Source organism: Pinus tabuliformis, chromosome 8, assembly GCF_031772625.1.
Source record: "Pinus tabuliformis cultivar Carrire ecotype Pingquan chromosome 8, CPIR1, whole genome shotgun sequence".
Taxonomy (NCBI): Eukaryota; Viridiplantae; Streptophyta; class Pinopsida; order Pinales; family Pinaceae; genus Pinus; species Pinus tabuliformis.
This window is the reverse complement of record NC_142294.1, coordinates 615,609,881-615,623,358: the sequence shown is the minus strand read 5'-3', so window position 1 is coordinate 615,623,358 and position 13,478 is coordinate 615,609,881. Positions and strand designations below refer to the sequence as shown.

Sequence of the window (13,478 nt, the reverse complement as noted above, 5' to 3'; positions counted from 1 at the left end):
TGTGTTGAACTACACAAAATAGAGGTTTCAAGAATTGATGTTTTTATTTAAAAAAAATAAAATGGACTCTCAGTCTTAAGGGATAGCTTAATTGGTCGAGCTCCCATTGCTAAGTACCTTTCCATACCTCAATTGGTTGAGTTCTCATTGCTAAGTACCTTGCCAATTGTGAGGTCACGGGGTCAAATCTCCTCGACGCCCTTGGGGTTAGGCCCAACCAGATAATTCAAAGGCCAATGGATAGAGCAACCACTCACTGACCTTGAACCATAGCCGCCACTCAGTAACCTTAAGCCACAGTGATTAAAAAAAAAACTCTCGCTAGTCTCATATTATTCACTAAACTCATATTATTAGGTTTGCATTTGTATTAAATTTTAATTTTATTATTGAATTTAAAGGAACAAATTTTAAATCGGATTAAACCCTCACTGAATCCATTTGATTATTGTTTTCAAGTTCACATTTGTATTTAATTTGATTTTTTCCCAACAAATTCCATTTAGATTTAAGTTTTAAAAATTTGAATTTCAACATTAAACTCAGATTTTATTTAGATATAATTCTTTTTGTAAAATTATAACCACATGATTAATGCACTTGACAAAACAATGACACAGAAATTGGAAACCACATATACCTTGTGGCGTTAATTTGGTGGAAAACACTGCAAATTAATATTATGTTTAGGATAGTACATGTGGAGTGGTGGAAAATATTATATATATATATATATATATATATATATATATATATATTATATATATATATATATATATATATATATATATATATAATATTTTCCTTTTTTTTTTGGGTTAAATTTCATCGGTTCAATTCTCCACCTCGATCAGGGGATATATTAGACACAATGAAGATATAATCTTTCCAAACTTACTATATATATATATATATATATATATATATATATATATATATATATATAGTAAGTTTGGAAAGATTATATCTTCATTGTGTCTAATATATCCCCTGATTGGGGTGGAGAATTGAACCGATGACTTCACATCAAGGAGTGCCTTAACAAAGCACCTGATAACCATCTATCCAAGACCCCATGGACATGATTAGTTAATTAATTAATCACAAGAGAACTTTTAATTTTCTTGCTCTCCTTTAATAATAAAGTAATATAAAATAAATTTTAATATATCACAAAATTAAAAACTTATTTACCAAATGTTTTATATTAACAAATAATAAATAATATTTAGTTATTTAGATTATTATATATAGGTTAAAATAGTTGGAAAATTTAGGAGTGGTGGATGTGGGAGGGGTTATTCTTTGCCTCGATGAACAATGAGAGTTATAGTATGCATAAGGCTTGGATATCACTAGTTATAACCAAATAAAATATATGGCCCTTTGACAGGGTTTATAATCATTGCAAGAAAAATACACAAACTAATGGTCTTCGAGGATTCCATGGTAGTGATTAAGAAAATGACTGAAATCCAAGAAAAATGTAGCTCTTATAGTCCCCGAATAGTGCGAGGGATTTCATTGCAATTAAATTTTTTGAGATAATAGAGTTTTATCATGTCAAACAACATCCGAATTTTGTCACATACGAGTTGGACAACAAAGGAGTAAACATGTAGCAAGGTATGTTGGACCAACAAGGTTTAGTAATTTTCAATCCCCTTCCATGACTAAGGATTGCTATTCTTAAGAAAACCAACAATTCAACAAAAAAATAAAGGACGGTGAGAGTCTTCACCAGAAAATTAGTTGTCGTAATGGAACATTATGTTCTTGTTTCTTGATTGTGGTGAGAATCTCTAAGATCTTCTAGCTTTGGCAATTACATGACAACAATAAATTTGACACCTAATGGATAGGTGACCCCATTCATGATATAGTTGGAGAACATAACCTTAAATGTTAAATGCCCCAACTTGATCAACATGAAGTGCATATTGTGAGTTAGTGTAGAAAAATTATGTGATCTCAGAGAAGAGATGGGGATAGATTGTTCTAATGTCTCTATGAATGTTTGAGGGAATCTTCCTTTCGTCATTGACAAACCATTGTGATTGAGCATACTAGGATTTCAAAGTAGGTTGCTTCATATAACATTCACAACTAATATACAAATGACTTGATTCAAGTGGGTTTAATGGAACAAAGGGAGAATTTGGTGCAATAACAATTCTTGGTCTAGGCATGAAAATGAAGAGTGACACCACTACATATGGACGCTTATGAATTTTCTAATAAAATTGGTTGTACTATTGGGTTTTATTTGTATTTTTTAATATTTTTTTAGTCTTTAATAATGTTGGATATCTGACTCTATGCATAAATGCATAAGGTATTTGATTGGTTCTCTATATATATAACACATTTATGCATGTCAGATATCCTATGTGCATCAAATTCTTGACATTTTACTAGGTTAACCATAACCATGTTAGAATATCGATGTTGGACGAGGTTATTTTTTTTCGCTGTTATAAAACTTCTCTCTGTAATATTTGGAGGACAGAAATACGACGCAAAAAATTATATATAAGGGCTATTTTTTCTTCAGAAATAATTTATTAATTTCCCTACAAATAGTTAAGTTGTGAGTTATTTTTGAAGATAATAAATATTGAAAGTTTGGTAAGGAAAAATGAATGATGGAAAACGTTATTGCCCTTGTAATAAACACAAGGGCTACAAGAGCAGTGGAATTTTAATCAAAACAACTAAAAAACATTGTAGAGAATTTAGAAACCTTGAATGCAAACATAAATATCATCCCTTGGTAAGTTATTCATTATATGTCTTTATATTGTGGATTTTTTTTTGTAAATTAGGGGCTTATGATTTAAGAGATTTAGGGTTAGGTGATTAAGGGGTTAGGTCAACTTAGTAGTTAATAATTTAGGGGCTTAGGGTGTAATGGGTTATTGGTTAAGGGTTTATGGGTTAGGGGTTAAGGCTTAAAGGTTAGGGGTTTTAGAGCTTAATTAGGAGCAATGGGGTTAAGGTGTTAAGGAGTAGGGAGATAGGATCTAAGGTGTTAGGGATTAATGGTTTAAAGCATATATATATATATATATATATATATATATATATATATATATATATATATATATGTCTTAAATATTTATAAGTGGATACATAAAGTTAAAATTTAATAAATTTATTAAATTAAAGTTATATTATAGTACACAGTTTCTTAAATAATAATAAAATATTATTTTGAATAAAAAATAATAGAGCTATTTTTTTTTAATCTTCCTTTTCAAAGTTTATATATGCATATTATTTTTTATCGTTACCAAACCCCCCACACACATGTATTTGTGTGTATAATTGATAATTTTAAAAAGTTGTTTGTATAATTAGAATTTATAACTTTTTTAGACTACATCTTCATCATGTCCAATATATCAACCTGATCTTGATGGAGAATTGAACCAATGACTTCACATCAAGGAGTTCCTTAACAAAGCACCCGATCACCGTGTATCCAAGGTCCCGTGGACAATAAATATTGAATTTGAAACAATATCAACCAAAAAAATTACCTAAAATGTATCATAAAATTATGTCATTAAAAGTCTTAAAATATTCAAATTATAAAAAATTCAACTTTAAATTATAAGTTAGAGTTAGTGGTTAATATGTTAATGGGTTAGGGGTTAATAGGCACAGTTTTAAGGCTGAGGGGATTTAGAGGTTAATGGGGTTTTAGGGAGTAGGGGTTAGGACTTTATGGTTTAAGGAGTTTAGGGTCAGGGATTAAGGTGTTAGGAAACCAGTAAGGATTTAATAGTTTAGGGGCTTAGGGGGTAAGGTGTTATTTTTTAAGGGTTTAGAGTTGAATGGTTTAGGTATTAAGGGTTAAGGGCTTAGGGTTTATGGGTTTAAGGGTTTAATTAGGGGGAATGAGCTTAAGGTGTTAAGGATTAGGGGGATAGGGTCTAAGGGGTTAGGCTAAAATAAAGGGTTAGGGCTAGTTAATGGTTTATAGGTTAGGGGTGGGTTAATGACTAGGGATTAGAGGGAAAGTTTCCATCAACTTAAAAGCCCACATGGTCACCAAGTGAAATAAATGAAGAATATGGCATAATGATGAAGGAAAAATAAGAATGCTATTTTTTTTAGTTGTGACTATATATCCACAAATTGTGTCTCTTTCTACATGTCAAGAAAAGTAACATTTTTCCTATTTTTTTCCAATATATTCCATAAAAATCTTAATAAATTGCACAAGCTTCATCATTGATTTGTTATTTTTGTTTCTTTCTCTCACCTATGTTGATTGTTCTATCTAGACAACCAAATCCTAAGTATCCATAATGCTTGGGTTCTAATAACCTCTTAACCCCTTATGCTTTAACTCCTAATCCTTATCTCTAAACTCCATATAAATTAAGTCGTGGTCTCCAATTAATTGGGTCGGGGAAAGTTGCCATCCACACTAAACTTGTGGTCTCCAAGTGAAATAAAGAAAGGATATAACATAATGATGAAGGAGAAATAAGAATAGGTTGGTTTTGTTGGTTGTAAGCATATATCTCATAAAATGTCTCTCTTTATACATGTCAAGAAAACTAAAAAAAATCCTATATTTTTTCAACATATTCATAAACATATTGATAAATTGCATAAGCTTCATCATTTACTTGTTGTATTTATTTCTCACTCTCACCTAAGCTGTCTTTTTCTTCCTATATTATACTTTTAAATGTTTTTATCATTTTAATATTTGTTATATACACTAATATTACTTGATTGATTGTAATTATAAAGAAACAACACCCTAGGGCATTGGCCCTGGATCGGGATGATGTGGCTATTTTATAAGCCCCTCTTCAGAAATATGGAATGAATATTGAAGATTAAGTTAATGATCCTATGGAAGAAGATGATGATGCTAATAACACAATTGAAGAAGGAGGGACAAAAATATTGATCCAAGAGACATTTAATAATGTTGGAATGGATGATGATGATGACCAGCTAGTTGGTGTTTTTGATAGACCTATAATTGCTACTATATTGCTACCATCGAACTTAAAGGTTATGAATGGTTTGTCAGAAACTTGTGTCAAATTACTCATGAGGTATGCAATATATTTTGTGACATTTAGTACATGATGATAAATGCTTTCTTTTCTCCTCTATTTTTATTGGTAGTTGATCTTCTATAAAATTTGGATGCAATATGTATGATTAATATTATTTATATTAATGTTATATATTTTTAGGTGAATTTCTGCTACCATCATCAAATGTTTTACCTCACATATTACCGATATTCACATGCCATTATGAAAGATATTGGAATGGACTATCAATATATTCATTCATGTTTTGTTGGTCATAATTTGTATTATGGAGAACACGCATTGAAGAATGACCAAAGTGTCAAATTAGTATATATCAAACCGATCAAGCAACAAAAAATGTTTCTCATAATGTTCTTCATTATATTCCCATAATTCCACATTTGCAGTGATTATTCATGTGTAAAAGCATAACACAATTTATGGATTACCATGTAAAGAACAAAAGTAAAGATGACATTCTTCGAATTCCTGTGTAAGGACTTGAATTTAAGAATATAGAGGAAATATGGCCACATTTTAAAGATGAACTTCATAATCTTAGGATTTTATTGGAAGTTGATGGTGTCAATGCATCTGGAGAGCTCAGGTCTACTTACTCAATGTGGCCTGTTTTCGTTATCAACAATAAAATTGCTCCATGGATGTCAATTAAGAAGGACATAATGTTGGAAATCAATATTCTAGGTATTTGTTTGCAATACGTTTTTTCAACACAGTAACATCTCATGTGTGTTGTTTATTTCATAAATATGTTTTATATGTTTGATATTTTTTTTAGTTAACAATATATGTAGTAATTGTGAATTGTATGTTCAATAGATTAGGTAAGTACCAAGTCAAATATATGAATGTATATATTGAGCCTCTTATCAACACGTTAGTAGAGTTAAGGAAGAGCATCACTATCTCTGATATATCTAGAGTAGTAGGTGTGCAAAGGGAATTTCAATTCCATGCAATGCTTGTATGGAAAATTCACGATGCCCAAGGGCTAACACATTTATGTGGTATGCTATAACTTTACGTTACACTTTAATAGTGTTTAACTTTATGAATTTCATATCATGCATAATTTTTAAATAACATGCTTCAAATAATTGGTATATAATTTAATCCATCTCTTGCAAAACTTCAAACAATGAGTAAATTTACATGTCTAGATTATGGTCCTAAGATGAAATATTTTTGTTCTAAAATTTCAGGAAAGGAAGTTTTTGATGAGTATAAGCACTTCCTCTCTAAGAACCATATGTATTAAAGCTCCGAAAAACATCTTTATAATGGGGAAGAAGGGCCCGGATTAAAATCACAAACAGTGACACCTCGTCTATGGAAATTACAATATAATAGAATTAATCATTAAGATATGGATTGGAAAATCGTCTATGTATCATACATGAAATGTTTGTAATATTTAATGTTTTCATTGGATTTTTTTTCACTGTAATAATTAAAAATCATTGTTGTAATATCTTTAATTATGATTCACCTTGAAGGTTGTCATGAATGCATTAATAATGGGGCACTTCCACGAGGAATGAAAAGTTATCCAATACAATTTACTAGTCTCCCCTACCATGAGCACCTAGAAATTGTTCATTTGTTTGATACAATGCACATTGGGAAGGATGTAACAAAATATTATGGTGAATCTTAGATGGAAGGAGTGGAAGAAAAAATTGTCAAGATTTGAAATGACATTAAAGAGGCCAATCATGCAATGCAAAGTGTGATTAATTCAAATAGCAATGGAGACCAAAATATAAGTTCCCTTTCATTGTTTTTTACAGAGAAACAAAGCAAGTATGCAAAAGATGTCATTGAAAAAAATAAATTTTCCAATGGATTTTCTTTAGACATAGAGAATATCCTGGAAAAGAAAGGTGAATTGGGTGGGGTAAAAGCTCATGATTGGCATACTTCGATTAAGGTAATTATTTTGGTGTATATATTTAAATATTGGTGAAACATCATGTTAGTGTTTTTTTTCTACTCATTTAATAATATTAGGGTAATCACGAAACACACTAATATGGATACACTTGTTGATACTGGATCACAAGTTAAATTTATTTCCAAGGAAATTGTTAAGAAATTGGCATTAGAAACTATGCCTCATCTGAAATCATATCCCTTGGGTTGGATATGTGAAAATGCTCAGTTATAGGTGACTAGTCATTGTAAGCTAAGATTTGGAGTCACATCATGTTTCATAGATGAGGTTTAGTTATATATGGCACCACTTGAAATTTGTGGGATTGTTTTTGGAATTCTATATTTACATGATAGGAAGTCCATATTTTACATAGAGGAGGTTAAGTATTATCTTATCAAATATGGGATTGCATTCATTGTGAGAGATTATAGGATGAAGACTAATTTGTCTCTTATGAATATAAGATAGATAAAAAGGATAATAAATGCAACAAATAATTTGACAGTCACATTTGTAAAAGATGAGGATAATGATAAATCCAAAGCAATTAAAGAGTATGAACCTAGAGATTATATAGTCAAAATTATTTCTAACTATGATAAAATGTTCCAAGGTTCATAGGAATTACAACATGAGGATTTGTTGCATTAAAACATCAAGGATCAAGGATTACAACATATGGTTGGGTGAAATAGATCTATTGGTTGATGTTGTTACTATTAAGAAGAGAAAGAATATTGTTGATTCTTTCTCACTAGAAACTATGTGTTTTTTTACTGTTAGTCTATTGTGTATGTAAGTAGTTGTGGCAGTGCATGCAAATGTCTATGAAAGTAAGATTGAATGACTGATTACGTCAATAATGCTATGAAACATTCCACCCTTATTGGATAACTAGTTGTGATTAAACAAATGTTCATTATCCAAGCACAATGGATGGATGCCAGATGTGTAATATTATAAACCTTATGAATAATATTATACCCTAGGAATATGAATCCTTAGATTAGAAAACCCAAGGGATTGATATTATAAACCTAAGGGACTAGTAAACCCAAAGGATTAATACTAAAATCCAAAAGGATTATAAATCCAAGGGAATAATATTAAACCTAAGGGATTAATATTATAAAATCAATTTATATAAACCCTAAGATAAATATTATAAACCCTAAAATAAGCATGGTTGACCATGGTTAATTTGAATATTGACACAATCTTTATGACAATGTGACTTTGGACCATGGTTGACCATGTTTGATTCTCATATTGAGAGAATCGTTTTCACAATGCGACGTTGTACCTTCATTGACCATGATTGATTTTCATATTGAGAACACCTTTTCCACAATGTGACGTTTGGCCATGGTCGACCATGTTTGAATATGCATGTCCATGGTTGTCACAATGTGACGTTGGACTAAGAGATAATCTTTGTCATAATGTGACCATGACTATTGACCATGGTTGACTATGGTTGACCATGACTGATTTCCAAATGGAGACAATCTTTGTCACAATGCGATGTTGGACCATGGTTGTCCATGATTGTTGACAATTATTAATTTGGTTGAGGATGTGTTAAACACACATGGACATCACAAAAGATATGAAGGATAAATCATTCAATGCAATTTTTATTAACAATTGATTTACATTTATAGTACAATATCTCACTCTTGGGTTTCAGATCCCAAGGTCTCTTGGACTGCTTTTGTCCATTCGAATTCCACACTAACCCTTTAGGATTAGGTGTCCAACATTCCCCCCCTTAATCCGAAGGGTTATGTATGAGTCCAAGAAGAGAGCTGTAATACAAAATGTGCAAAAAATGCATGGCAGCACTAGGCTGAATGTGCTCTATGAAATGTTGGTATAAAGGGCGGTGGTTTAAGGATGACCACCAACACTGGAACGCTTAGTGCAGTTCCCGGAACTCTTCCAAAACTGGCAAGAAACTGTAGTTTTCTGCTAGAGGAAGTGTTCTCAATCTGTGATGGTTTAAGGATGACCAACAACTCTGGAATGCTTAATGCAATTCCTGGAACTCTTCCAAAACTGGCAAGAAGCTGGAGTCTTCTGCTAGAGGAAGTGTTCTCAATTGTGTTCCTGGAATTCTTCCAAAACTGGCAAGAAGCTGAAGTCTTCTGCTAGAGGAAGTGTCCCAGATTGCCAACTGAAGGCATGTTCAGGCATCTTTGTCTCTGGCTGCAACTCTGAAACTGGTGTGGTAGGTTGTGGCTCAGGCTCGCTTGATGTGACTTTGAAGCTTGTAGATGACCATCATTTCCCCCCCTGTCAGATACAAGGTGAGAAGATGGAGAAAACTCAACTGCAAGACTGTTCAATACTCTGGAACAAGTTCTAACATGTGTTTGGAATATCTTCTTGTCTGTTGATGCCCATTGCCAAGAAGCGATCCATCCAAGATGAATCTTTGTTCTTGCAGGACGTTTATTTCTGAAGCATCTGTGTGAAGAATGGCTGGTTTTATGACAGTGCTCACATGGATGAAGATCAAAACAGTGATATTTCAGATGGCCAACTCGATCACAGTGTTGGCATTTCACGATCTGTTTTTTTTGTTGTTGTTGTTGTTGCTGTAGAAGAGGGGCAGAGTCTAGAACAGCTGAAGCTGAACTGTCATGAGAAGCAGGTGAACTGTCATGAATAAATCCAGCACTCTGAAACTGAATGGGCTTTGAGTAGTCTGGAATATGAAAGGACAAGTCCTTGTCATATCCAAGACCAGTTCTGTGCTTGTTGTGGACAAGCTGCTCCCAAGGTCTGATGATGGGCTTGGGAAGTGGAGACTGAGTTTCTGCATCTGCATATACAACTGCTGCTTTATTTGAATGATCTGTACCATTATTAACATGCTGCTTATGGGTGGTTGTCTCAATGTTCTGAACAGAAACAAGTTCAGAATGGTGTAGCTCTTCTTGTTGTAGTTGTGATTCAAGCTGCAAAAATTCGATCTTTTCTTGTGCATCATGCAGGCAGGTCTGAATGTCACAAAGAGTGTCTTTGCTAACATTTACCTTCCCACCAATAGTGGAGTGTATTAGTGTATTCAGTAACTCTAATACATCATGAAATCTAGCCATTGTCTCAACAAAGAAATGAACACTCAGCAAGTCTAGACAAACCCCAGCTATTGAAGATTTCAAAAAATTAGTTTGAAAAAAGGCACTCAACTAATTCCAGCTAAGAATTTAGCCAATCACTAACAGATTTTTCAATTATCAAGTTTTCACCGGTAAAAGATTGATGGGTGAATACAAAACCACGGCTGCAACAACAATTACGGTCAAAAACAATTGCGTGCTCAAGATTGAATACGCTTTCCTCAGGAAATCCCATCGCATTGCGTTGTCTTCGAGGCTGAGACCGGGATAGAGGACTCCCCCTCCGCCATAGCCCGTTTCAAGGTCGTCCGTGATGACAAAGTTTGCACATATCTTGGTAGAAACTAGATCTTTGACAGCTACAGGGAGCTCGTCCACGAGTGACAAACTTTAGTTCACAGTTTATGCAAGTACAAAAAAGGGCCAAGAACATGACCGAACGGATTGAGACACAAGTTTACGGGGTTACAGGGCTTCCTTCTCCGCACTCCATCCCACCAGAATTCTTCGTCAGCTACGACGTCGAGGCCCCAAAGTCCTCAGAAGAAACGAAAACGCTCACACGCTGATAAACTTGACGCCAATCCTGGAACCCAGTTGAAAAATTTAAGGCCTTTGAAACATCCGACCATCATAATTGGAACGATACACCTCTGGAATAGCAATTCACATTTCCGGCCTTGTACTTTTAAAAGCTGATTGTTTGGCCTTCACAGACAACACTGCTACGATTTGTTGTGTAGTGCTCGACCTAGACCCCCGCGTGATCGGTCGTCAACTTCTAGTTCTGTCTTGGAATTTTATACCGGCAAAAACTGGCAGTGTATACCGCGGCTCAAACTCGTAACTTTATGTTAGAAACCCCTCCCTGCAAAAAGAGAGTCGGTAGTTCTCGCACCACAATTCGCGGCAGATTGTATGCCATGAGCCCTCCCTTTGTTCTTCCCTGCAAGAAGCCTGATATTAACACCAAACGTAATAATGTTGCCAACAATAGAAAAGATAGACCTTCAAGAATTGATACAACGTCTGATAATATCACCGAAGTTATCAGTTTTGTCAAAAATGGGAAAGATATGGTGATAAAGAATGATGCAGTTGGCGCTGTCCCTCGCATTCCTGGTTTTCAAAGAAAGCTGTTGGGGAAAACGGATCAAAATATTTTTTCATCTGACCTTTCTGACTACAAATGTAGCCTTTTTCAAAAGTCATTCAAAGACGAAACCGTCAAATCTTTGAATGAAACACCGCAATGCTGCTGAGCACTTCTGGCGTATAGACAGAGAGACAAGCTAGCTCAAGGCAAGTTGACAGGAGCGTGTTCGAGGACCTAGCTAGAGAGAACTATGTGGAAATGCATACATGCTTGAGAGATGAGCATTAGGGTACTCCATGCAGTAATGACAGACATGTGGAGGAAGGAAGGCATTGGGAGGTCATCAGAATGCCCACAGAAAGGAGCGCAGAATCAATTATGGCAGACAGAGAGCAGATTCAGAGTGGCAGATTCAGAATAGCAGAGACATAATTAGATGAAAAAGCTAGTGAAAGTGAAATCAGAGATTGCAGAAATTTCGAAGAATCCCCAAAGTTTGATTCTGGAGGCGCGTAGAGTTTTCCTTGACCAATTTGCTCCTGTTTACCATGTTAGGCGTTATGGCAGAGCATCGATGGTGGGAGGACGGTAATGGTTCAAAAATGATGCGCAGAGAATTAACCAACGCATCTCTGATATGTCAGTCCAGCGATAGAGGTAGAAACACTCAAGTATACAGCCCAGAGAATGAAACGCATGACAGAGAGGCAGCACTCAGATATGAGCAGCTCAGACACAGAATTATGGGCAGAGGTGCAGGACTGACGTGCACATAACAGGCCACAGAAACACAAGTGGCTCTGATACCATGTTAAACACACATGGACAGCACAAAAGATATGAAGGATAAATCATTCAATGCAATTTTTATTAACAATTGATTTACATTTATAGTACAATATCTCACTCTTGGGTTTCAGATCCCAAGGTCTCTTGGACTGCTTTTGTCCATTCGAATTCCACACTAACCCTTTAGGATTAGGTGTCCAACAGGATGCTTGACCATGCTTAACCATGGTTGAACATGCTTGACCATGGTTGACTAAACATGACCATATTTGACCACAGTTAACCATGGTTGACCATTGTTGACCATGGTTGATCATGGTTGACCATGGTCCACTGTGGTTAATCATAAAGAGTTTGACCATGGTCGACCATATTCAAGCATGGTTGACCATGGTTCATCATGGTTCATCATAGAGACATTCATTAACCATTATGACCAGGGTTGATGATGGTGGAGCATGCTTAACCATGAAAGATCATGGTTGAACATGGTTGAGTATGTATGATTTTATTCAAGCATGGTTGAGCATATTGGATCATGGTTCATCAAAGTTAATGATGGTTGATCATGGTTGACTAATTTTGTAATGTGATATTGAAACATTAGAAAAATTTCAATTTAATGTAACATTTTGACGTTGGGTAGATTTATGTACCACTCCAACATCACATGTTTGATTATGAATATTAATCAATAATATTAATAAGCAATTATGTTTGACTGAAGTTGAAGAATGTTGATTTTCAAACATACTCAAAAACTGTGGAACAAACACGTAGATTATAAAATTTGGATGACCATATTTCACATTATCGCATTGCGATGTTGGATAAATTACATTTTAATGCATGCGACAATAGTTGTGAGATTCTGACAATGTTTCTCATATTATAACATTGGAAATGTTTTACTATTAATTATGTATTATTTCTTTACTTAAATTAGTATTAATTGTTAATTAATTAATTAATATTAATATATTACTTTAATTTTTTTTGAAATGATGTTATTGTTATTGAACATTTTTAAATAAATGTTTAAATTAATATATCAATGTATTAGTTAATATTCTAAATAATTAAAATATATTATTTAACTATAACTTTTACTTAATAATTATTCTAATTGAACTATAATAATTAAAAAATTGTTTATTATTTATAAATAATTGATTTAAGATAATTTATTTATAATAATTAATAGTAAGTTTAATAATAATGTTAATATATTAATTAATATTAATATATTACTTTAGAGATGATTAAATTAATGTTTAATGTTATTAAATATTTTTAATTATAAATTATTTATATTGTAATTATAAAAAAAATACTATTATTAATATTATCTAAAAATTATTACTAATATTGTTATTTATAATATTATAAATTATTGTTATTTACTTTTAATAATATTAATATTTAACCATATTATTGTT

General features: G+C 33.2%; 1 protein-coding gene across 1 annotated transcript in view; it reads left to right on the top strand.

The window, feature by feature from the left end:
* The window catches only part of LOC149236999 (uncharacterized), a 127,659-nt gene extending 116,243 nt beyond the window's left edge, over positions 1-11,416 (top strand). Inside the window, exons 3-5 of the mRNA XM_089369107.1 lie at positions 10,380-10,475; positions 10,626-10,836; positions 10,977-11,416. Coding sequence (XP_089225233.1) covers positions 10,380-10,475; positions 10,626-10,836; positions 10,977-11,416 — 747 coding nt within the window. The remainder of the gene's footprint in view (positions 1-10,379; positions 10,476-10,625; positions 10,837-10,976) is intronic.
* Positions 11,417-13,478: the final 2,062 nt, after the last annotated feature.